The sequence below is a fragment of the Rhinatrema bivittatum genome, chromosome 2 (assembly GCF_901001135.1).
Source record: "Rhinatrema bivittatum chromosome 2, aRhiBiv1.1, whole genome shotgun sequence".
Classification (NCBI taxonomy): Eukaryota; Metazoa; Chordata; class Amphibia; order Gymnophiona; family Rhinatrematidae; genus Rhinatrema; species Rhinatrema bivittatum.
The window spans coordinates 708,396,877-708,423,739 of record NC_042616.1 but is presented as its reverse complement, the minus strand read 5'-3'; the positions used below and the strand labels follow the sequence as shown (position 1 = coordinate 708,423,739).

At 41.6% G+C, this 26,863-nt stretch overlaps 1 protein-coding gene across 4 annotated transcripts in view; it reads left to right on the top strand.

Annotated features, from left to right (window-relative positions):
- VIRMA (vir like m6A methyltransferase associated) overlaps positions 1–26,863 on the top strand; it is a 254,816-nt gene that overhangs the window by 218,868 nt on the left and 9,085 nt on the right. For 2 of the 4 annotated variants that reach the window (XM_029591709.1, XM_029591708.1), the window contains exons 20-22: positions 11,575–11,671; positions 11,789–11,836; positions 23,056–23,222. In XM_029591709.1, coding sequence (XP_029447569.1) covers positions 11,575–11,671; positions 11,789–11,836; positions 23,056–23,222 — 312 coding nt within the window. The remainder of the gene's footprint in view (positions 1–11,574; positions 11,672–11,788; positions 11,837–23,055; positions 23,223–26,863) is intronic. The other 2 variants (XM_029591711.1, XM_029591710.1) reach the window with 1 other exon arrangement.

Sequence of the window (26,863 nt, the reverse complement as noted above, 5' to 3'; positions counted from 1 at the left end):
CCCACAGCACATGGGGGCCTTCATCTTCACGTGCTACATTAGCGGCATGTCGGGGTCTCCTCTGCCATTTTCTGCATAGAATTTGACAATTCTGCGCAGAAAATGGCAATTCTGTGTAGGGGGAAACTCTGTGCAAATTCTGCACTCCACAGTAGCGCATAATTCCCCCAGGACTATTAAGATTCTCATATTTGAAGGATAATGAGGCAAGAAGTTCTAATATACTGGTAAGGTTAGCACAAGCCAAACCACGTAGATGATAAACTACACATAATGCTTAGAACCAAATATTCACAATTCTTGAGACCTGCAAAGCTTGAGTATTCTGCTTAAGGATTATAACTACATCTCCTCTTCATTTTTCTTGTTTGGTGAAAATATGTATACCCAGGAGGGCACAATTGATGTATTAAAACATTATCTGCCTCTGTATGCCATGACTTGATGATACAGTGCAAATTGATCTGATAGTAATGTAAAAATGAGGTCACCTTTGGTCTGAACTGACCATGCATTGATGTAAACCACACTGGAAGGAATGCATGCGTCAACCTTGAACCGCATGTGTTAACTGTATTCTGCTAATTTAAAAAGTAACATTTATTTTTTTAATTATCTAAATTTGATTTAGAATGGTTTGTATCTATCAGTGCATATGTAAAAGCACTTTCCATATTTTAGAATTAGTTGTATTTTAATCATCATAAAGAGATATCAGCTTAGACTGAGGAACATTAATTATACGGAAGTTTTTATATCTAATTGTACCTTCTAGAAAGTCCACCTTCTCAAAGAGGTAACGTTTTTCATCAAATTAATTTTAGTGCTATATAACAAGGAGATCTGATTCTATGAATCCTCCATCTTAGATTTACATTCTTCCAGGACACCTTTAAATGGTGTAAACGTGTGCTCCTCATCTGCAGTAAACTTGCAAAACTGAGTAACAGTTCCAACTAAAGTAGCTTCAATCATGGCCATCATACTTCACAAACCTAGTAACAAACTGTCTCAGGCAGCTGTGGGGCTGACACCAATGAAACAGAGGCCAGTAGGGGGGAATTTGCGGTGTTCAGAATTCTTGAGGAAAGTAGAATCCCAACCTCTTTTTCTCAAAAGTTGCCAATCAACTCTTCTCACTTGCCAACCCCCTTTCTTCACATTACGTGGCCTCACCACAGTTCTGCGGCAAATCTTCATCTGTAGGTTCTCCTTCATCCGCCCCCAGTTCAGCATGCGTCAGGTCCTGAAATGAAGAGGCAGAAACACGAAGAGGAAGCTGGAGAAAAATCTTCTGGTAGCAGCAGCTTCTCAGGACCACCGGGACTGAGGGAGATCAAGGACGCTTCCCTCATGCCACCTCCTCCCCAGCTTGCAAGGCAGATACAACAGCGGCTCAAGGAATGATAAAACTGTCAGCTGGCCTGGTGAGAGAAGGCAGAGGTTTGGAGGGTTGAGCAAATACCCTGCCTTTCCTTTTCCTCACCATTTTAACCGGTTGCAAGAAAAAATACAGGGGAAATCTCAGATTCCTCGCACCGACTGTGTTAGCTATGCTGCCATGTTGGATCCTTTTGTTTTATAGGATTTTTAGCTGTACAAAGCTGGTGAACAGCAGGGGATCTTGTGATGGTGTGATTTGCATTCTTTGGAAGGCAACCTTTGTAAATATTTGAAATTCTCCTAAAGGAGAAAGTTCCCTTTCTTGTTAAGCACCGAGGTATGCTCTGTGTGTCTGATGGGAGCAGTCTGACGGGGAGAGAACTGTATCAGGAGAGTTCAGTGAAATTTTAAAATCTTCAGAGCTTCCGCTTCTGGGGTAAGGCGGGCACCGTAAAAAGGAAGACCATGTTCTGCAGAAGAAAAGATCATACTTTAAGGTGCCGTTTAGTAGCATTGTGAATATTTTCTCTGAGGCAAATATTTTCAGTGTGTGTCACGCTGCTGGGTTATGTGACCTGGTATGCTCTGCCTCCAAGGAGCTTTCCAAGCTTAATGTTCTAGAACTGTCCTTGGCAGCTATCAAATTATTTTCTTTTGTAGCTCAGCAGTTTCTCATAGTAGCTCTGTCATTTTAGTCATTTATTTCAAAAGTAAACTTTTTTGAACCCTTTATTCAAACACGATTTCTGAAAGAAGGCAACAGTAATCTTTGCCACATGTATACTTGAAGATCTGGCAATGATTTTGATGCCTTGAGAGTGCTTTAACATCTACTAAGTTTCTGTGCTTTAAAGTAGACTTGTTACAGCAGCGCCTTGCTGTTGCTTTAGCACATCAGAACTGCTTGTTCCTCAAATGTCCCTTAGTGCCTTAGGAGTACTTGAACATTATTGGTCATCTTTGGTGCTTTGAATAGCCGTGCTGGAACAGTACATATTAATATTTTATTGCTTTGATGCTGCTTCCTATCTCAGTGGGATTTCAGTGATTTGAGAGTGACTTTGGTAGAAATAATGCCTCAAAAATTATTACTGCCATGATGAGCTGTCTTAAGGCAGAAAACCTAGAATCAACAATGCTGCTTTGATGCTTCTTGGCACCTTGAGACTAACTCACACATCTGTATTTGAAGAATATTTTCATAGAAACATAGAAATGACGACAGAAAAGCACCAAATGATCCATCCAGTCTGCCCAGCAAGACCCTGGTAGTATCCGCCTCACTGTACAGGTCACCCCCATACTTATCAGTTTCCCAGACCATAAAAGTCAGGGCCCTTGTTTATTGCTGTCTGAGTCCATTTCCCCGTTATCTCTTGCCGTTGAAGCAGAGACCAATGTTGGAGTTGCATCAAAAGTATCAGGCTTATTGGTTTAAGGGTAGTAACCGCTGCATCAGCAAGTTACCCTCATGCTTATTTGTTTCCCCAGACCATAAAAGTCAGGGTCCTTGGTGGTTGCTGTCTGAATCCAATTTTCCTTTTCCCCCTTCTGTTGAAGCAGAGAACACTGATGCATCAACAGTATATAAAGGCTTATTAGTTAAGGGTAGTAACTGCCGCACCAGCAAGTTACTCCATGCACTTTTTCCTTAATTTCCATCCTCTAGCCTTTAGGGATCCACAGTGTTTTCTCATGCTCCTTTGAATTCTTTCACTGCTTTTGTCTTCCCCTCCTCCGGCGGAAGGGCATGCCAAGCATCCATCACCCTCTCCATGAAGAAATATTTCCTGATGTTGGTTCTGAATCGTCCTCCCTGAAGTTTCATTTCATGATCCCTAGTTCTACTGATTTCTTTTCAACGGAAAAGGTTTGTTGATTGTGCATCATTAAAACCTTTCAGGTATCTGCTCCAGGGTATACATATTTAGGTCCTTCAACCTCTCCTCATAAGTCATTTGATGGAGACCCCCCCACTATTTTGGTCGCTCTTCTCTGGACAGCCTCTATCTTGTCTCTGTCACACACACACAACCCCCCCCCCCCAGCTCTTTTGGATTACCACATCCCATATGTAGGACTCTGCACTCCTTGGCATTGAATCCCAGCTGCCATATCTTTGACCACTGTTCAAGCTTCCTTAAATCATGTCTTATTCGCTCTACTCCTTCCGGCATGTCCACACTGTTGCAGATCTTAGTATCATCCACAAGTAGACAAACTTTACCTTCTATCCCTTCCGCAATGTCGCTCCCAAAGATATTGAAGAGAACCAGTCCCAACACGGATCCTTGTGGCACTCTGCTTAACACTGTTCTCTCTTCAGAGTAAGTTCCATTTACCATCACACGCTGACTTCTATCCATCAACCAGTTTGTAATCCATGCCACCACCTTGGCGCTCATTCCCAAGCTTTTCATTTTATTCATAAGCCTCCTATGCGGAACTGTATCAAAAGCTTTGCTGAAATCAACTAGATCACATTGAGTGCTCTTCTTCGATCCAATTCTTTAGGTCACCCAATTAAAAAAAAAAAATCAATCAGATTTGTCTGACAGGACCTTCCCCTGGTGAATGCATGCTGCCTCAGGACCAGCAATCCTGACTGTAGATAGTTCACTATCCTTTCCTTTAGCAGAATCTCCATTAATTTTCCCACCACAAAGGCCTGTAGTTTCCAGCCTCCTCTCTGCTTCCACTCTTGTGAAGTGAGACTGCCACCGCTCTTCTCCAGTCACTCGGCACCACTGCCATTTCCAGGGATCTATTGAACAGGCCATGCAGCGGACCTGCCAGCACATCTTTGAACTCCCTCAGTATCCTGGGAAGAACCTTATCTGACCCCATGGCTTGTCCACTTTGTTTTCCTAGCTCTTCCCATATATTCTCTTCTGTAAACAGAATTTCATCTATCCCATCTCCATCTACAGTCTTGTCAACCAGCCATGGTCCTTCTCCAGAGCCTTCTTTAGAGAACACCGAACTGAAGTATTTGTTTAATATTTCTGCCATTTCTATATCTCTCTCCACACAGTCTCCTTATCACCTTTCAGTTTAACTATACCACTTTGGGCCTCCCTTATTTCTCTGATATATCTGAAAAATGTTTTGTCTCCTCTCTTTACCTCTTTGGCAATCTTTTCTTCTTTATGTTTTGCTTTCCTGATTTCTTTCTTCGTCTCCCTCAGTTTTAATAGATATTCTTCCTTGTGTTCCTTTTTTTGGGATCCTTTATACTTTTTGAATGCTGTACTTTTTGCCTTAATTTTTTCAGCCATCTCCTTAGAGACCCAGATCTGTTTCTTTTTCCTCTTACTCTTCTTTACTTTCCTAATGTATAGGTTTGTTGCCTTTGTAATAGCTCCTTTTAATTGGCCCACTTGTCTTCCACCTCACCTTTTTCTCCGTCTTCCAATTCTTCCTCCAGGTACATCCCCATTTTGACAAAGTCTGTATTTGTGAAATTCAAAACTCGGGTCTTTGTTTCTCTGTATCCTATTTGCGATATCGAACCATGCCCAGATAAGCCCCTGCCCGAACAGCAGAGACATTATCCCCATTAATGAGCACTAGATCAAGGATCACACCCTCCCTTGTGGGTTCCATTTCTATTTGTTTAAGCAAAGTACCTTAAAGGGCATCCACTATCTCTCTACTTTTTTTTAAGATTCCGCAGAAATCTCCAGTGAGTAACACTTCTCCCTTCTTTTGCACCTTTTGGATGTCCTCGATCAGGTGTCTGTCCAGTTCATCCGTTTGGGTTGGAAGCCTGTAGATACCACCAGTAAAAATGGAAGCACCATCTTCTCTTTTTAGGACGGTCCATAATGCTGCTTCTTTACCCCATGTCAGTTGCTTGTATATTGTTTTTGACATAGAGCTACGCCTCTCCCTTCTTAACAAGTTATAGCCTGGGATGGCCACATCCCAATCATGAGACTCAGTGAACCATGTCTCTAACAGCAACAATGTCCAACTGCATCTTTACCATTGGGGCCTGCACGTCTGGGATTGTATTGCTCAAACTATGAGCATTTGTGGTCATAGCTTTCCAGCTGCTCTTCCTAGTTCCCTTTTCTGTTTTTTTTGAACTGATTAACTTTACTTTTTCTTCCAATTTCATTGGCCACCTCCTGCCACCCCCACTCCCTAGTTTAAATGCCTGTTAATGTATGATCAGAATTTTTCACTTAGCATCCTCTTTCCTGCCACAGATAAATGTAGCACTACTCAACAATCTCGAACCCAATAAGTGAAAGAATAAATTGTACAATATATAGAATAAATCTCACTTATAAAACAAGTATTCAAGGAGCAAAAAAGATCATTACAACAATCTTAATGTTATAGAATAACTATCATATATTACCAGGGCTGTACAACACTTTTTCTTTAATGTTCTGATAATATATTCATCGGTCAAATTGCTGTAGTCTTCTAAACATTTTTTTCAAGCAAACTTTTCTTGCATTTCAAATAACATTGTTGTGTCAGAAATGTGTCCTGTTACAATTATAGCAACAAAAATTTGAAAGTTGCACTTATCTTATTAGTACTCCAATATCACTATGTGTTATACACTTTTTGCTTTGCACCAGCCCGTGTCCTTTAACATATATAGCAAAAAAAATGTGAAAGTTGCACTTATCTTATTAGTACTCCAGGAAAAAAGGACTATCACTATGTGTTATACACTTTTTACTTTGCAGAAGGAAATGCTGGTACACAGAGGCTGACGGCGGACTGTCCATGTATATTTGCTGAGAATCTGCATCCGTAACCCGGGATTAGTCGATCTAAGAAATACGGTACCCTTGATGAAGGAGTTGTTCCAAACCATTGCAATGTCAGGTTTGTGCAAAGCAAAAAGTGTATAAGACATAGTGATATTCCTTTTTTCCCTGGAGTACTAATAGTATAAGTGCAACTTTCAAATTTTTTGTTGCTATATATGTAAGAGGACATGGGCTGGTGCAAAGCAAAAAGTGTATAACACACAGTGATATTCCTTTTTTCTCCCGGAGTACTAATAGTATAAGTGCAACTTTCAAATTTTTGTTGCTGTATTTGTAAAGGACACTTTTTTGACACAACATTGTTATTTGAAATATAAGAAAAGTTTGCTTGGAAAAAAAATGTTTAGAAAATGTATCAGTACATTAAAGAGAAAGTATTGTGCAGCCCTGGTACTTATATGATGGTCATGCTATAACGTTAAGATTGCTATAATGGTCTTTTTTGCTCTTTGAATACTTGTTTTATAAGTGAGATTTATTCTGTATACAGATAAATGTAGGCCATCCTTACTGTATAATCTTTTATTGCTCCAATCACGGCCCCAGCCTCCAATGTATCCAAAACCATTTTCCTTACACCATGTTTTGAGCCATGGCCATAACCTTTCCTTTCCCGTTCCATGATCAGGTAATACTTTTGGCAATAGTCTCTTGCATGTGTTTAATCTTCTTCCCTAGATTTTGGAAATCTTCCTGTACATCCTGTACAAACAGCTCCTGCAGATACTAGCCCTTTGTTCTTTAAATTACAAACACAGTTATTTCAATGCACACTGGCTAGATTAAATAGAGATTTCAAAACATGCAACCACAGAGGAAATATAGTAGAAAATCAAACAATGTCAACAAGTAAGCAGTCTATATTATGGCTAGCAAATTAAAAATTAAACTTCTCTGGTCCCAAGCACAGGGATGTGTTTCTCTGGAGATGCACCTGAACAATTATTTCTCTTCTATTTAAATTACTTCTTAATCAACCCCTGCAGAGCATTGTGAGCCACCAGACCCAGAGACAAACTAGCTTTTTTATTTTTTCTTAAACCTTTAACACCTATTATTTCTCTACAGCCCGGAAAGGAGTCTATAAACACTGGCTAGATTAAATAGATAAGAGATTTCAAAATATACAACAGAGGAAATATAATAGAAAATAGAACAATGTCAACAAGAAAGGAGTCTATATTATGGCTAGCAAATTAAAAATAAAACTTCTCTAATCATAAGCACAGGTATGTGTGTCTCTGGAGAAACAGGATTACGGGTGTTTCAGAAGGAAATTTAAGGCTGTGCTACTTTCTGAGGCATTCCAGGGCTAAGTGCACATTGTCAGATGTTAGTGTCAAACTGCTGTATCATTTTATGGATTACATTCTATTACTGATTTGTTTTTATTGAAATCTGCTTAGAATTGGGGGCAAGTAGAATATAATTTTCTAAAATAAATGCCTTAGAATGCAGAGATCTGAGTGCTTCAGCAGGTGGTTTAATGGCATTTTGGTGCCTCAAAGCTGCTTGATATCTTGCATATGCGTGGATGATTTGCAATTTTGTTTATCATATTGTTCAGATGAAGAATTCCATGAGAAGAAATTTAAAGAATGTTTGCAAGAGATATGAATGTGGTTATGTAATCGGAGGTTAGAACTGAATGTTTAAAAAAAAAACAAACCAAAAAAACTGTGGTTTTAAAAGTAAGTAGAAATGGTAGCAAGGATGCAAGACAAAAAATATGTTTTAGGGATGTAACTATTCCAGTTGTAGAAGAGGTCTATAACTTAGGGGTGGTTTTAGATTCAAGATGAACTATGAAGCCTCTAATATAGAAGGTGGCTAAAGCAGCATTTTCTAAGCTAAGTTTGGTTTGATAGTTGAAGCCTATAACAGATTTTAGGACAGTAGTCCAGTCTTTAGTAAAATTGTCTATTGCAATGCTCTGTAAGTGTGGTTACCACAGAGACTATTAAGGGTTCTGTAGTTATGAATGGAGCAGCAAGAGTGATTATGGAACCCAGCCTTATGTGCATATAACCGCAGTTTTGCACAACATATATTGGTTGCCGATGAATGATGGAATACATTTTAAAATGTTGGTATTAGTGTTTAAAACTTTGCATGTTGAAGACTACTCATTATCAAAGTATATTCAGCTTTATAGTAATGTCCTCATTTTATGCTTGTGGAGCAGAATTTCTCAAGGGAACCAAATTGTAAGGATTATAATTATCAGGAAATACATAGAGCCATTTCTTTGAAAGGGCCAAAGATATGGAATAAAATTAATAATGATTTGAGAAAAATGGAGGATTTGAAAATTTTTTTAGGAAATCTTAAATTTTTTTAAACAAGTATATGTTGTATAATTTTAATTGTTGTCTTTTTAAAATTGTTTAATTGGTTTTTTTATGTGTGTGAAAGATTATGAATGTTTAATTTTGTAAGCTGCACAGATTGACAAGTTTGGATTTTGAGATTATAAGTGTAATAAATAAATATATTGAGGTTATCTGTATGTAACAGTGTATTGAGAATGCTAGAGTGCTTGGTATCTGTGTCTGTGCAGCTGCACATCAGTGGTTCATTGAATTTGCTTTAGTATTTAAGTGTGTTCCAATTTATTGAGATTGCCTTTGCTCATGAGTACCTTGAAAAGACTTTGACATCTCCTGAGTGCCTATTTTTCTTGTAGATGATATTGGCATAACAAAACCTAAATTATGGTTCATTTCCATGAGTGCCTCAAGCTTCCTTCTGTGTTTCTCTGCCTTCAGAATGCTTGGCATCTTTTGGTTACTGCTTTCTTGATACAGCTTCTGCTCACTGGTGTTTCATTGTTTTTCTGTGTCTCTAGAAAAGGAGTTGAGGGCCACAAGCTAGACAGGCTTTCAGGATATCCCTAATGAATATGCTTGAGATAGATCTGCATGCAAATGTTTCATGCATATTTATTAGAGATATATTGAAAACCCGACCAGTTGGTGGCCTTCGACTGGAATTGCTCACCTATGCTATAGAAATTTCTATATTTGATCTTTGAAAGTGCCACTAGATAGACCTAGCAATACTTCAAGGATACTTTACTACTTTGAAGATGAATTGATATCTCAAGAAGTATCTAACAACTCTGAAGTGTATCTGGGTGTTTCACCTTTAGACTGTTTTGCTGCTTAAAGAGTATTTAGAGGAATTATGATTATTTCAGTGTTCAGGATAACCTCGGTCCAGTAACACTTTCAAGTGTAATGGCATCTTTTTCAAAGCTCTGTCATGCTTTTTATAGTCCTTCAGTTCTGTAAGATTACTTCATAGTACCTTGAGATGACATTAAAAAATACTTGAAAGTACTCCAGTGCATTAGTACTTTGACAGTGGTGAAGGATTTATAGTATATAATTTTATTAACATAATGAAATATTTGATTATACTAATGGCTAACATTACTTAAGACTGTTATTTCAGCATTCTTTAAAATGTCCTGCCGTTCCCTTGAGAGCCTAGGATGTCTGCATGCCCAAGCTAATTCCAATTTGGGCTATTAAAAGACCAGTTATAGGGAATAGAGATTGTTATGTGTTAGCTGCTGCCCCTGTGAGCCTCTGCTATATGGCTAATGTGTTTTGCCTATTTAACGTCTTGGTCCTTTTTACTTTCTCTATGGTTAAGAGGAAGGTTGAAACCTGGGTATATTTCATTAATATATTGATCAGCAAATGTTTAATTATCTGTATTCTGTTTGAATCTTGTAAAACCGTTATGAATGGCTGCACCAAATGACGGTATATAAAACTCAACAATAAAATAGAAATAAATAATATTGGGAGTTGACTGCTGTTGGTCCCGATGGATCTATTTGTTTGCTGCATGGCACAAATCTGTTCATCTCCCATGGTGGGCCTCAGGTTTGCTATCAGCCCCTCTAGACCTAGAAGCAATACTTGGCCCAGATGACCATGAACCAATAGTGGTGTTGGCCATGAGGTTATTGGAGGGCAGGGTTGATAATATTCACACTGATGTTACTGAGCTTCAGGGTCATATTATCTAGGAAAAACATGCTAGCATGGACGTTGCTTGCAGTTAATGAGCTAGCAAATGGAATTCCTTACCTTACCTGGCAGGTACTCCCTTGCAACCCAGGGAGCTAGCATGAAGCTTAAGGGTTCAACTTGATCAGAATCTCATAATGGAAGTGTATATCTCTAAGGTAACAAAGATTTCCTTTATGCATATTTGCCTGATTTGCCAACTGTGCAACTACCTTGATAAACACAGTCTTGCTACCAAGATACGTGCATTAAACACCAGCTGAACGGACTATTGCAACTCTCTATTTAATGACATCTTGCAATACAGTCTGACATGCCTCCAACTTCTACAGAATATGACTGCCTAGAATCTTGGTAAGGACAAAGAAGAAACTGATCACTTAGCACCGATACTACACCAGCTGCACTGGCTTCCATTTGAAAACAGGATACAATTAAAACCCTCTGCTTGGTCTACAAATCTGTGACTAAACAAGGCCCAGAGCATCTTTCAAATTCTTCCCCCCCTACACTCCAGCCTTCCAAATGGCTCTTCTCGCCTCCCTTCCTCTACCTTCAGTTAGACTATCCTGTATTAGACTTCATGCCTTCATTTGTTATGCTCTGAAAATCTGGAGCAGGATACTGCTACCCCTTGATCCTTTACAACCTACCTACCTGAACTAAGGATTATAAATTATTCACCCTGCCCTCTTAGTGCTAGCCATTGTAAATTTCATTCAAGTGTGATTGTAAATTACCTTTGACCAATGTACTGTAACTCTTAAAACTTGTTTTGTAATCTGTCTAGAGGCCACTTGTGGAAAAATGAGGGATATTTTAATCTTTTCCCATAATCTTGGTATTCTCTATCAGTGTGAGTCCCTTGAAAATACTTGTTTTGGGAGACAGTTGAATTAGTTGACTATAGTAAATGCCCTCTAAAATTGGTAAATGTATAGATTTATCTATTCCACATGCCTCCCCTTGTGGAGCTGCACACCCTGTTTTCTCTAGACTTGTGGCCTATTTTTAAAAGGTTGACACAGATGGTTGGAAGTTGGTTGCTAAAATCCCGAGTTCTAGAAATAAATTGGAGCAGTTATGCCATATCACGTGATCCATCCATATCAAAACACTAGAACAATAATTACATGTTTGTAACCATGCATTATAAAAAGCATCAATAAATATATTTTTTAATTTAGATTTTATGGACAAAATAATTAAGCACTTGGACATATTATCCCAGCCATTTCACAGTTACTATTCATGTAAAAGTGGATGTATTTTAAAAATTGTTTGACTCGTGAATCACAGGGTCCACACAACATAGCTTTGTGGTTTTTCTTTTCGTTTTTTTTTTATTTCAGGACCGTTTATGTATTGGGAGATGTGATGGATGAGCAGTTAAAGTCCTTGTCGTTTTCACCCTTCCAACCTGAAGACATTGATGCTGATCTAGATATGGTACACAATTTATTTCTTTAAAAAGGAAAGAAAATCTGAGCTACATGTTATTTTCTATGCTTACATTGCACAGTATGTTGTTAAAATTATAATATGAGTTAAAAAATATTTCTACAGAATACACCCAGAGGCAAAAGTTGTACTGAAAAAGGGAACAGCTCGTGCGTAAGTAGGCTGGGGAAACATTGCATATGTGCTCAGTGAAAATGTAAAATTTCATCTCTAGATACCCTGTTTTATACCTATTTAAATAATATTGTGTTGTACTGTATTTAAAGTAGGCATGTGTAACTTCATTCGTGGGTTATATGCAGGACCAATGCAGATTCTCCCTCATTTGCAGGCTTCTGCATGATTTTCAGGATTTGTTGTGTTTTCTTATAGTGTTTTGTTGTCTGCAATTTGCTGGTTTATCCTTTTCATGCAGTTTTCTTTCTTTGACACTTTCATAGTATGTGTATAGAGTCATATGTAGGGGAATCTTCTCTCTGCCAGTCTTCTCAATAATCAAACTAGAAGAGTTAGCTTGCCCAGCTCTAAGGTAGGGTGTGAGGCAGAGTTGTTTCAGCCCTAATGCAAATGAATTTGCAGGTAAATTACAACTAAACTGGCCACAATTTTCCTGCAGTTGTACAAATTTTCAGTTTTCTCACATGTTCAGTTTAATAGCTAATCATGTGTTTATACCCATAGTAGTTCACAGAGAAGGGGGCTTTTGAACCTCAAGCTTTGTCTGTTCTGCTCTTGACTTTATATAGTTAATAGTCAATTTCCAGATGGTCGACAAACAAGACTCAATTTCAGAAACCATATTCTGTTTTATCAGCTAAATAAAAGTGCTTTGTGCTAGCATGATAAATCACATGCAAAAATACTGAAGAATAGCAACTCAGCCTTTGGAAGAAATGTCTGTCATGTACAGAATGTCCTGTCTTTATTCCAAATAACTGCACATATCAGCTGCTCCAGTGATCAACCAGTGAAAGGAAGAAGAGACTAAAATGTCAGAACAGCAGTACTATCTGATTGTTGAAAATATCACCTTGTTCATTCCTTAGCTCTGTTTCATTTTCTGGTCATCTTCGGAGAACACTTTTATTTTTTGCTCTGTATATATCTCTTTTTTTTGCACTTTTACATGATTTTGGAATAAGAAGAATTCACCTATTTTTGATAAATAACACCGGATGTTCATTACAGATATACATTCCATTTGCCCTCCTAATTCTAATTGGAGACAGAATTCAGGCGCATGTGGGCTAGCTGAGGGTTGAACAGCTTTTCTGGTTCCTATTCCTGCTTGGCTAAGTTTAAAAGTTAAATTTTACTATCACTTTTATTCTTTGTTTTTTCCAATATATATTGCTCTTATCTTTGCTGTTTTGAATCTTTCTTATGTGGTAGGATTATTGTTTTCTCAATAGATATTGATTATGTCTGCTGTTTTGCTTCTGTCTTGTGTGTGGCTGAATAATTTTGAAAAAAAAAACCTTGTCCAATACTGTTCTTAATCCTGCTGGTTCTTACTCTGTCTTGTGCTGTGGTATTATCTCGATAGCTGCTATTTTTAAATTCCATGTGTATTGTTAAAGGATAAATTCAGGGCTCTACCTCCCAGACTTGTGGGGAATGGTTTGTAATCAGTTGCACAGTAAGGGGTATTCCACAAACCCGTCCTAATTCTAGTTGGAGAGAGAATTCAGGCACCTGTGGGCTGGCTGAGGGTTGAACAGCTTAACTGGTTCCTGTTTCTACTTGGCTAAGTTTAAAAGTCTAATTTTAATATAACTTTTATTTGTTATTTTCCCAATATATATTGCTCTTATCTTTGCTGTTTATTCCCTTCTACCTTCTCCTCTCCCTCCCACCCCTAGAATGTTTCCTTCTTAAATAGTTCTTTCAAGGCCTTAGGTTATGTGAATAATATAGGACCGAAATACCAATCTCACAACTTGTTTATTGGTCACTATTAGCAAAATGTCCTTTATTCAGTGCAACAGTTGTGGTGTTTATGCCCCAAGGCCCATCTTGTGGCAAATTAAGAGTTTTCCAATTTGCCTTCAGCTGTCTGCCATGAATAAGGAGCTAATTTACCTGAAAGAGAAATTTTCCAAGTTTCAAGTAACCTCACCTTCCTTACAGCAGCTAGAATTTTTCTTTCAACTCCTACAGAGGATTCAGAAACCCAGGCATAAATGATTTACAGTGGGCTCTGGTAGAACAAGATCTGGGACTCTGAGAGTCCCAGTTTCCCACTTTGATGCATCCTGTCTATCCGCCCCCACTCCCAAAGAGAAGTCAGACCTCCAGGATTCAGAAACCTAGGAATAATTGGATTACAGAGAGCTCTGGCAGATTAAGGCCTGTGATGAAGAAGCACTCACTGTCCCCACTGTTACCCTTACATAATGCATTTTCTGCATTGGAAAGTAAAGATGCCCTAGCAATAGAATATGAAGTAATGTTTGAAAGGGAGGTAGTCGCCCAATGTACCCAGGAACCCTTCAACATGATCAAATGTCAGAAAAGAAAACTTCTACTGGGAAATTTGGTCATCAGAGGAATCAATTTGGGAACTCATTTTGATGGGGGACACAACAGTTAAATGCCTTCCAGGATCCTCAGCTAATATAAATGCAAACCAGGTGGTCAAAGCAATTATAGAAGAAAGTAAGGACTCTGATATCAATATTATCATCCATCTGGGACCAGCAACTTCACTAGAAATGATCTGCATGAAGTACAGAAAGATTTCCAGATCTAGGGAAGAAGATTAGACATAGGGCAAAACCATTGTCTTTTCAGAAGTATTACCTGTTCATGGAAAGGGAAAGGAGAGGCTATGCCATATAGATAATTTTAATTCCTGGCTCAAAACATGGTGTAAGGAAAGTAGTTTTGGATATGTTGGAAGTTGGGGCCATGTATGGAACAATAAAAGGTTATATGATAAGGATGTCTTACATATGTCTATGGCAGGAAAGAGGATACTAAGTGAAAAATTTAGATCCTACATTATCAGGCAATTAAACTAGAGAGCGAGGGTGGCAGAAGATGACCAATGAAATTGGTATGTTACCCCCAAACAAAACAGGAAGAGGGAAGAGAAAGTAACAAAATCAATCAGTTTAGAAATTCATAAACGGTGACTAGAAAGAGCAGCTGGAAAGCTATGACTACAAATGCTCATAGTCTGAGCAATAAAATCCCTAATGGTCGAGGTGGACTTAGACATTGCTACTGTTACGGAGACATGGTTCATTGAATTTAATGATTGTGATATAGCCATCTTGGGCTATAACTTGTTAAGGAAGGAGAGAGAGTACACAAAAGGAGGCGGAGTAGTTCTTTGTCAAAATCAATATCCAAGCAACTTAATTGCAAGGGATGTGGGGTAGAGAAGACACATTAGGGACTGTCCTAAAAAAAAAAAAAAAGAAGATGGTGCTTCTATTTTTACTGGTGTCGTCTACAGGCTACAAGCTCAAACAGAAGAATTGGACAGAGACCTGGTCAAAGTCATCCAAAAGATGGGAAAGAAGGGAGAATGGTTGCGTGTTTGAGATTTTAATCTGCTGAATGTGGATTGGAGTATGCCTTTTGCGGATTCTACAAGAAGTAGAGAGATAGTAGATGCCCTTCAAGGGGCTCTACTCAGACAAATGAAAACGGAACCTATGATGGAAGGGGTAATACTCAGTGTAGTTCTCACTAATGGGAATAATATGTCTAATGTTCGGCTAGGGGCTCACCTGAGCAGTAGTGATGATCAGATGGTATAGTTTAATATCGCAGATAGAATACAGAGCAGTCCGCAGGAAGACCTAAGTTTTCAATTTCAAAAATACTGACTTTATCAAAATGGGAACGTACTTGGAGGAAGAACTGGAAAACTGGAGAAAATGGATGAGGTACAACAGTAGGACAAATTAAAAGGTGCTATTACAAAGGCAACAAATCTGTTAGAAAAGAAAACTTCCACCTGGTACTACAATCCATCATCCTCCCGAAACTGGATTATTGCAACTCACTCCTTCTGGGCCTTCCCGCTAGCACCATCAAACCACTTCAGATGGTCCTGAACGCTACGGTCAGAATTCTCACAAACACCAACAAAAGGGATCATATCACCCCATCCTCCAGCACCTTCACTGGCTGCCGATTAAATACAGGATTCACTTTAAAACCCTTATGATGATACACAAGGGCCCTACACAACATCTCTCCTCTCAACTTAACTTTTCAACTCCAGCAGCACATCACCAAGAGACCGACTAGAAGTGCGTACAAGAACATGCTACTCACCCAGCCGGCAAAAACCTCGCTGAGGAAACACGCGCTTTCCACGGCGGGTCCTCCACTCTGGAATTCGCTCCCTACGGACCTTCGCCTAGAACCGTGCCATATGACATTCAAAAAGAAGCTAAAGACTTGGATTTTCGCCCAAGCATTCCCGGAGAGCTAAGACCCGAGGATTACAATGACATTATAGACCCCGATCCCCTATCCCCTTCTGTACATATGTTTCTGAATAGTTCTATATTGCAGTTTAATTAGGCCTCTCTGTTCTCTGTAAGTTCCTTATTGTTATTTGTTCCAATGTATACCGCCCCAGAGGCGACAGTTTTAGTTCCTTGTAAACCGGTGTGATATGTATATTATACAGGAACATCGGTATATAAAAATTAAAAAATAATAAATAAATAAGGGGAAAAAGAAATCCATCTGATTCTCAAAGAAGGGGGCTGAAAAAATAAAGGCAAAAAGAACAGCGTTCAAGAAGTATAAATAATCCCAAAAAAGGGAATGCAGGGATGATTATCAAAACCTGAGAGAGACGAAGAAAGAAATAAGGAAAGCAAAAGGTCTAGCATAAGAGAGGACTGTCAAAAAGGTAAAGTGAGGTGACAAAACATTTTTCAGTTATATTAAAGAAAGAAGGGAAGCCAGAAGTGAGATACTGAAATTGAAAGCTGACAAGGAACAATGTGTGGAGAGAAATGAAGAAATGGCAGAAATATTAAATCAATACTTTGGTTCGGTGTTCACTAAAGATAGCCCTGGAGAATGAACATTGCTAGTTGAGAAGACTGTAGATGGGGATGGGATAGACACAGCTCTGCATACGGAACAAAATGTATGGATAAAGCTAGGCAAACTGAAATTGGTTAAGGCCAAGGGGCCAGATGAGGTACATCCCAGAATATTGATGTTGCTCATCAATGTGCTAGTGGGTCCAAGGAAGGGTCCTGTTCAATAGATCCCTGGAAAAGAGAGTGGTGCCATGGGATTGGAGAAGGCCAGTGATGGTCCTGCTTCACAAGAGTGGTAGCAGAGAGGAGGCTGGAAACTACAGGCTAGTCAACCTCACCTCAGTGTTAGGAAAATTAATAGAGACGCTGCTGAAAGAAAGAATAGTGAACTATCTGTAATCTTTTGGGTTGGACCTGAACAACCATGGATTTACCAGGGGAAGGTCCTATCAGACAAATCTAATTGATTTTCTTTAGTTGGATGACTAGAGAATTGGATCAAGGAAGAATGCTCTAAGTGATCTACTTGAATTTCAGCAAAGCTTTAGATACGGTCCTACATAGGAGACTTGTGAATAAAATGAGAAGCTTGGGAGTGAGCACCTAGGTAGTGGTGTAGATTACAAACTAGTTGACGGATAGGGGACAATGTGTAATGGTAAATGGAACTTACTCTGAAGAGAGATCAGTGTTAACTGGAGTGCCGCAGGGATTGGTGTTGGGACCAGTTCTGTTTAATATTTTTTGAGCAACATTGCAGAAGGGATAGAAGGTAAAGTTCATCTATTTGAGGAACATACTAAGATGTTCAACCTAGTAGACACGCCTGAAGTAGAGAGAATGAAAAGTTATTTATGAAAGTTTGAAGAGTGGTCAAAGACTTGGCAGCTGGGATTCAATGCCAAGAAGTGCAGAGTCATGCATCTAGAATGCAGTAATCCAAAAGAACAGTATATAATAGGGGAGAAAGACTGATGTGCATAGACCAAGAGAGGGATCTTGGGACAACAGCGTCTGGTGATCTGAAAATGGCAAAGCAATGTGACAGGGTGATAGCTAAAGCCAAAAGAATGCTGGGCTGTATAGGGAAAGGACTAACCAGTAAGAAAAAGGTGATAATGCCCTTGTACAGGTCTTTGGTGAGTCTTTACCTGGAGCACTGTGTTCATTTCTGGAGACCGTATCTTAAAAAGGATAGAGAAAGGATGGAGGCGGTATGGAGAAGGGTGACCAAAATGGTGTGGGGTCAATATCGGAAGATTTATGAGGAGAGGCTGAAGGATCTAAATATATATACCCTGGAAGAAAGGAGGTGCAGGGGAGATTATAATACAGACCTTCAGATACCTGAAAGGTTTAAATGTTGCATGAACTTCAAACCTTTTCCGTTGGAAAGAAATCCAATAGAACTAGGAGTTATGATTGGATGACTCAGAACCAACATCAGGAAATATCTCTTCACAGAGAGGGTAGTGGATGCCTGGCATGCCCTTCCGGAGGATGTGTTGAAGATGAAAACAGTGAAGGAATTCAAAGTAGCATGGGATAAACACTGTGGATACCTAAAGGCTAGAGGATGGAAATGAAGAAAAGGGTGCATGGGGGTAACTTGCTGGTGCGGCGGTTACTACCCTTAACAGAAGGTATTGAGATTACTACCCTTAACCAATAGGTCTTGATGCTTTGATGCAATTGCAACATTGCTCTCCACTTCAGTGGCAGGGAGAAAAAGGGAATTCAGACTAAAAACCAATGAGGGGCCCCGTCTTTTACAGTCTGGGAAACAGATAAGCATGGGGATAAACCTGCACAGAGCAGCAGTTACTACCCTTAACATAAGGCATGGGATTACTACCCTTAACTAATAAGCCTCGATTCCTTTGATGCATCTACAACATCGCTCTCCACTTTGACGGTGGGTGGGGTTGGGGGGGAAGAGGTATTGGATTCAGAAGACAATCAGCATGGGCTCTGACTTTTATAGTCCGGGATACTGATATTCAGACATAAGGGAAAAAGCACAGGATTGCTTTCATGGCCAAGTCTATAAGCAAAACACGTCAAGCAGCACTGTCTGAATTTTCAAGAAGATTCATTGCCCAGTAAAAGAGAAACATGGTGGTAACCTGCATGGCGAGTCTTGCTGCCATGGGAGTCTTGCTGAGCAGACTGGATCGACCGTTTGGTTCTTTTCTGCTGTCATTGCTATGTTACTAATTTACTCTGCCTGGTCATGATACATCCAGCTGCCACAGTTGTGATAGGCTGTTTCCTGTGGAAGGCACCATCAGGTAAGAGCCTGAAGTCCTGGTGTGAAGTAGAACAGCGGAGCCTTTCCTCTTTGAATATTTGACAGGAAGACGAGGTGGGATTCTTCTACCCCTCTTTCTTTTCCACAAGTCTAGGAAGGCTTTTTCCCTCCCTGTGCTGCTGGTTCCTGGATCTGTCACTGGTTGAGCATAGCGCAGAAGATTAAGTCACTAGTTGAGGGGCAAATAAGGGTGTCAAAGAGACATGAATAATCCCCTTCGGAAGCTGTCTCCCCTAGTTTTGAAGAAGCCTGCACTCTCGATGTGGGGCTCTACATGGTTGCTGACATCATTCATGGTATGGAAGTCCCCATAGTTCCAAGCCATCTGTTCTTTCTGGATCCAAAGTAGACCAGAGCACTGGTAATTTCATTGGTGTAGCATGCCTTTTCGGCCCTCAGTGCAGCTTCCTAAGACTGCTTCCTTGTTGGAATAGTGTGTCTCAGTGCATAAGCAAAAGAGTCTCACTATGATGCAGTAGGAGGTTTCACTGGTGCCTTCAACCAATCTGGCACCAACTATGAGATATGTCAATGCTACTGGTGTGTAGCTCCTCTGAGTCAAACACTTCTACAATTACATATGCAGTCCCAAGTTCCCATTTGGCACTGTTGGCATCAGCAACCCTTCGTAATGAGCCTAGCCAGGTTTCTGAAGAGGATAATAAGGGAGGAGACCCCCCTCTCCTCCAACTTCATGGAAAGAGTCCTCCAACCTGTGAGAGGCCCAGCTGTTGAAACTGGTGAAGAATTTCTTTGTCTCCTTTGTCCTGAAGATCAGAGCGGTTGTTGGAGCCTTTCCTGTCCATCATGGAGAAAACAAAGTCCCCAAGAGATTCATATTTCATCCCAGGGGTTTCTGGCACTGGGAGTAAGCCCCCTCCCTGAAGTCGATTTGTCTCTTCCAGGGGAGTCCCTTCATGGATCAGAAGGGGAAGAAGTGGGGTCAGTTCATTCTGCCAGATATTTCCCCCTCAGACCAGCAGAGCCCGTAACTTTGGACAAGCAATTTTGTGCAGTCTGTTCACTCAGTAGACCATTCCCCATTGGTGGGGTTTAGGTTGCTTATTTTCAGTAGCAACTCTGCAATGAAACCCTCAGCTTGGTACTCCCCACGATTTATGGCTTATGCCTGCTTGTCCATGGAGAAAGCCAATTTTGCTTACCTGTAAACAAGGTTCTCCATAGACAACAAGATGAATCAGCCATACTTAATACCTGCCTGCTTCCCTGGAAAGTTGACCACTTAAAGAGTGGTCACTAAAGCTTAAGCTCTAGAAGAGATTGGCAGTGTGCACATCTGGGGAGAGCTGGTTCCATGTCAGGTGCCATTGGATGACATCACCCACACATTATGGTTAAATCATTTTGCTGTCTGCAGAGAAACCCTATTTACAGGTAAAGCATAATTGTTTTATTATTCTCCTAAGTATCCGCTTAGACTGTAAGTTCTCCGAGGCAGACTTCTTGTATCTGTATTTAATGCGTTGTAAAGCAGTAGTTCTCAACCTTTCATGACCACTGTATCCTTTTCAAGAATTTTAGATTTCTTGCTTACCTCTTTAGTCACAAACATATTTAAAATTCACGACAAATACTATTTTTGTATTTGTGATAGTTTGGGCCTGTTTTCAATAGGCACTTAACTGCCAAATAACAAGCGCATGCGCACACATCAGATGTTGATGTTGCTGAAGTGAAACTGAGTCTAACAGGAAGTGACATTGGTGTGGAGGAAATGCTAGTGCTGAGGTAGCCAAGGGACATATTGCTTGCAGTATTTTATTGTCTATTTCCAGCAAATTGACAGTCAGTTTTGAAGCTCAGGGGAAGAACAGAGGGAGCTGCAGCAGTGGGAAGGAATGCCATACAGCCCAAATATACATTACTCACTTCAGGGAGATGGGAGGGGAAAATGTAATGGATGGATACTGCTCTACCCACTTAATTTTTCCCCATGTAAAAAATGCCAAAAATAGTACAGGGTATATTTTAGCATACATATTAAATGCTAAAATACAGCATTGCCATTTTTTAATACATACTTTTATTAAAAAGAAATAAATTGCACATAAGATTATAATATAATTTAGTACATCTTGAAGTCATATTCTAGTTCTTAAACTGGGTATAAAATGTATTTTTTTTCCCTCCCTCTCTTTTAAATATTTTTTCTCCTCAGTCTTGTTTCTGCTTTCATGTTGTCTGACTTCTAACTTAGGGGCTCATTCACTAAGCCGCAGTATTTTTCCCCAAAAGAAAAATACCACAAGAGTCACAAAGCCACGGTAAATGGCCCTGCAGCTTTGTGACTATCGCAGGGATGGTGTGGTATTTTTCCCCTGCTGTATTTTACTGTGGTGAAAAATAGCATGGCAGTAAATGTCCCGCTGTCAGCGTAGAATGGCGGCCCCGGGAATGTGGGGCCAGCATCACTTAAAGGGGCTGACAGCCCCGGGAAAGCACCCTCCAAAAGTAGTTTAGAAAATAACAAGTTTCTGCACAGAGCCTTGCCTCTGAAGGAGGTTATAGATAAAAAAATATATATATAAATGTTATAACAAATTTTGAGCATATCACAAGCCGCAACCCCTCCACTCAAAAAATCTGGCCCTGGCAGGCTGGGACCCCTACCCTAGTCCCCTCCCTAGACCCCCATTTGCACACAAAAGAGAATCCCTGGTGGTCCGGTGGACCATCCTGGATTTCCCCCTCCCCTTTACAAAGAAAAGGATCCCTAGTGGTCTAATGGAGCCCACCCTAGCCTGCCCCCAATTCACCAAAATAGCCCTGGTGGGCTAGTGGGGTCCCAGAGCAGCCCCCTAGGCTCTGGGGCTAGAGGTGGCTATTAAGCTTTGTATTCCTTTGTAAATATCCTACCTCACCACTTGTTCGTTCTATAGTCATTCTTATGGTTTAAGAAAATAATGACCATGCAGAAGAATACAGATTTCATGTAGGTAGCTGCAGGCAGCCTCCCAACTGTTCTTTCACACAACAAAGTCCTGTCCTGCATCCTTTCAAGCAATTCAAGGCAGGGAACAGAGATGATAAGGCATATGTTCGGGGTCCACACTGTTAAAATCAAGTGGTGAGAGACAAATTCCAGAAATGAAGAGACCTAAACAGAGCCCAGTGGTAGTTTGCATTGAATTGTCCTTTCTGAAAGGGGAGATGGCTAGTACAGTTGATGTAAGATGCAGAGTCTCAGTAATCGTCTGAGCATGCAGAGAGGTGAATGAAGAGGCTGTTCAGGAAGCCTCTTGGTGAAACTCACAAGGAGAAAACCAACAAAGCAGAATGTATGTTAAGTTATAGTTTTTTGGGGGTGGGGTATAAAGCAGGTTTACGGGCTTAGGTACACCAAGAAGGAAAATACAGAATAGTTAGGAGAGCAAAGAAAGAAATAAGTACATCTGGGCAGCTGAATTGCTGCAGTCATGTATGATATAAAATTTGGAAAAGTACACACAATATTTTATGAATGAATGTATTTAATTCACAAAAATATTGTAAACGTAAAAATATTGTAAGCATGCCCGGATATTTCTGATACTGTTGTTTGTTTTCTATACAAAAAAGTTTGCAAGTAATCTTTTCTGCTCAAGAAGGAAAGATTTGTTTGAGCTTGGACTTGGTGTTTCACATGGGGAGCAGAGCGCTTGCTATGACACGGCCAGGAGGGACAGGTTGTACCGTGTCCCGGGGTGAATAAAGAGCAGAATTCCAGGCTGCACCTTTGATCACAGGAACATGGACCCCAATGTGTCTGGAATAAGAATTGGATGTCACGGTGAAGTAATCTGGGCATTGCCCGTGTTTGAAACACTGGTCTCCTTTCATTCTGTGCTTATTACCAAACTGGACTGAAAGAGTTTAAACAGTTCTGTGTGATTCTTTTAAGGTTAGTATTTAATTTGCTGCACATTTCCGGAGGCTTGACGGTATCCCTTAATTTTGTTTTTGTTTGTAACTTTTACAGAGTTAATGGCATCTTTTTTGGTGTTGGGCTTACTGTTAAAAATACTTCCTTGTGCGTTCAGGTAAAGGTAGACTTAATTGAACTGTCGGAGAAGTGTTGCAGTGACTTTGACCTGAAGTCAGAACTGGAGAGATCATTTTTGTCAGAACCTTCTTCTCCTGGAAGAACCAAGACCACCAAAGGATTCAAACTTGGCAAACATAAGCATGAGACCTTCATAACTTCAAGGTAAGACAAATGATGACAATAATTTTATACTTTTTTTTAAAAAAGAGAATTTAGTATTGGCAAAAGTGTCGACAGTGTGTAAAAAGATCCTTTTCTTGTGTGGTAACTCCTAATAAGGAACCCAGAATTGTGATCCTGCAGTTGGGGTTATTTTTCCCTATGTGCATCACTTTGCACTTGTTCACATTAATGTTCATCTGCCATTTAGATGCCCACTTAGAGCTTTTACACTTTGAAAGAGACTTGCTTGTCGTCAGTGTTTCCTTCTTAGTCTTATGTTTATATAGTCTACCATATTTTCGCATGTATATCCTGTGCCCTTGCATGCTCCATGTAAAAGTAGTCCTAGCAGATGTAAGTTGATGTATATCCCACACCCATATAAACCCTGGACCCTTAAGACATACCAACAAAGTTGCGTTTGCTTGATTTTATATAGATAGATAGATAAAAATATCCAGGGATGTTCATTAGTTTCCTTCGTTTTGGCAGAAAAAACCAGAATGCATATAATTGTTTTATATGCTTATGTTATCCAGTATTTTCACATGTACTGTGGTGCCCAAGGTACGCGCGTAATGTAAAAACGAGTATAACCCGCACCCTTGTTTATCTGCATCAGTTTCTGCTTGAATGCAAAAATGTGTATATCCCATGGGTTATATACATGAAAATACGGTAAGTTTTCCTAAATTATCCAGTGACATTGAATACACAGCTTCTGATATTTCATTAACATGGGCAGCTTGCACTTCCGTGTCTGTCCCCCCGCCTCCCCCGTCCGTTTTACCGGACAACCAATATATTACACAAACTCCGTTTTGGTGAAAACAAGGCCGCAGCATTTATTAATTTCATTAACACAATTAACATATTATAATTTCCGGCACCCGAGCCATCAGTGTTCACCGATCCGTCATCCGGGCTTCCAAACAGGCGTCCGCCGTGTTAAGCCAGTCCGCCACCATCTTTGGCCCCCCGCCGTTCCATAGCCAGGGGGCCATTCCTCCGGGCTGCCCACGCCCAACACACGCCCCTTTTCTTTCCCGAGGACTTCCGGTCCGCCCCGACCTGTCCTCGAAGTCCCCCTCCACCTTCCGGCTCGGGTACCCCCGCCACTGCTGCGACTAATGTCAAACATATACCACATTTTTAACCTCTACCTTGCGCCTACTGTGGTCCCTTCCCTCCTGCTAGTCTGGGTGGGTGGGTGGGGAAGATTGCGAGCGCTGTCCCGGCAAAAGACCGGGCTCAGCGCTCGCTGCCGCTTAAAGGGGGCCTCAGCCTCGCGATATCCGCGAGGCTGACGTCACCAGCGTGATGACGCGGCGGCCTCGCCGTGCCGTGCGCGTCATCACGCTCCTCCTCCGTCCCCAGGCCAGCCGATGCGGCGGCCTTGCTGCGCCGCGCTCGTCCGCCCGTCCCGTGCCGCCCCCGCGCCGCCGCGCGGCCCCCGGTCCCTGCAGGTAAGCGCCATCGGGAACGGGGGGAAAGAAGACAGTCGGGGGGGGGGCCCTCCCCTCGGCAAGCGCCATGTTAAAGGGGGGGCCCTCCCCGCATGCCGCGACTCGGCCCCGACTAACATGGGCAGCTTGCACTTCCGTGTCTGTCCCCCCGCCTCCCCCGTCCGTTTTACCGGACAACCAATATATTACACAAACTCCGTTTTGGTGAAAACAAGGCCGCAGCATTTATTAATTTCATTAACACAATTAACATATTATAATTTCCGGCACCCGAGCCATCAGTGTTCACCGATCCGTCATCCGGGCTTCCAAACAGGCGTCCGCCGTGTTAAGCCAGTCCGCCACCATCTTTGGCCCCCCGCCGTTCCATAGCCAGGGGGCCATTCCTCCGGGCTGCCCACGCCCAACACACGCCCCTTTTCTTTCCCGAGGACTTCCGGTCCGCCCCGACCTGTCCTCGAAGTCCCCCTCCACCTTCCGGCTCGGGTACCCCCGCCACCAGCCCGGGACAGTGCCAACTTGTCCCGGGCCCCCCCCCATTGCTGCGGCCCACCCAACCTCACCCTATCGTACCAAAACCCGCTCTAACGCTTCCTGTATGCCGTTATTAAGAATATCGTAGCCAATGTCGGACAAGTGTATCTGATCTGCCCGATATAAGCCTGCGCATGGCTCGTCCGCCCATTCGTGCCTAATCTGATGTATACCGTTTCGCTGAGCCCATAACCCTACCTGTCTATTAATTTTCTTTCTGCCCCTTCCCCATAGCTTGCTGCCCTGCCATTTTATCCTTGGTATGATGTCCGACCAGATGAGGATAGCTCCCGGTGCCATTTCTTTGATCGCTGCTAAATCCCCTTTTATCATGTCAATTAATTGCTTGGCTGTATGTGCCCCCATATCGTTTCCCCCTAGGTGGATGACTATCGCGTCTGGTTGACGCCACATTCCCAAGTTGCGATGCAGTTCTGTCAACAGCTGGGCCCACTTCATTCCTGACCTCCCCATCCATTTTAGCCTGACCCCTTTCGGGGCCAGGCCCAAATGTATGCCATATGTCCTTTCCTGCGCCCGCTTGGCTGCCCATCTCACGAAGGAGTGTCCCACTATCCATGCTACCTTCAACTGTCTCCATGTATCTGCGGGTGAAATTAACAGAATTAGTTCACTGATTCCACGGAATCTGGCCTCACGTATCTCTTAACTATTGCGGATTGCCATCGCCCAATTTTCCGAATGGTTTCAATCGGCAACCCTGCTTGCGCTGCGCTAGTCGCCACCCCGATCCGGAACGAATGAGTTCCATATTCCCTTGGATCCAAACCTATGCGTTCCAATACCATGCGTAACACCGTTGTAAACTGATACTTGGTCAGCGGCACACCGTCCCCATGGACCAAAAAGTGGTCCCCCCCTTTGGGCCTGGCACGCACATAGTTTGTTATGTTCCTTACCGGACAGGTTACCTGTATCCCCGCCTTTACCAGTTGTATATCCACCCCTCGCGCCTTCTGATCGGTCTTGGATTTGTGTATCCGAAGCCTGATAAACCGTTCATGTACCTGTACGTTACTATATAATAGGCCGTTATTACCAGCATCCTTCTTGGATGGTGCTACCAGCTCGCTAACCCTTAAGGCGGCGAAGAACGCCGTACAGAAGGCCGCCCTAAACAATGCTGCCTCCAATGGCTCGTTGCACACCTGCTGAACCGCGTGCCACATTTTTACCAACACCTCGTGCGTTATGGGTCTCCTTTTATCCCCCTGCCATGCCACCTCCCTCGCCCAGCCTGTCAATAACTTTTTCACTATGAAGAAACTGAGCGGGTCCCCTAAGCCCTGTGCCTTTGTAAAGAAGGCGAAACCCGCCAAATGGTTTATTGTGGCCCCTCTGGACCACCCTGACTCCTTTGCCCATGCTATGAATTGCACCACTTGTTCCGCCCTCACTACCCCTACCGTGCCACCTCGCCCTTGCAGAAACTCCTGCACCCTAGCGTAACCCCTGCAGTACGCTCTCCAGGTCGCCGGGGCCACCGACGCCCTAAGCAATCCCTGCCCGACCTTGCTCCAATTTGCCATAGGTGGTCCGGTATTGGGACTCCCTCCGCCTCTGCCTCCGGCACCTGTTGGCGAAAAAGATCCCACTTAGCCCTTGATAACGCATCGGCCA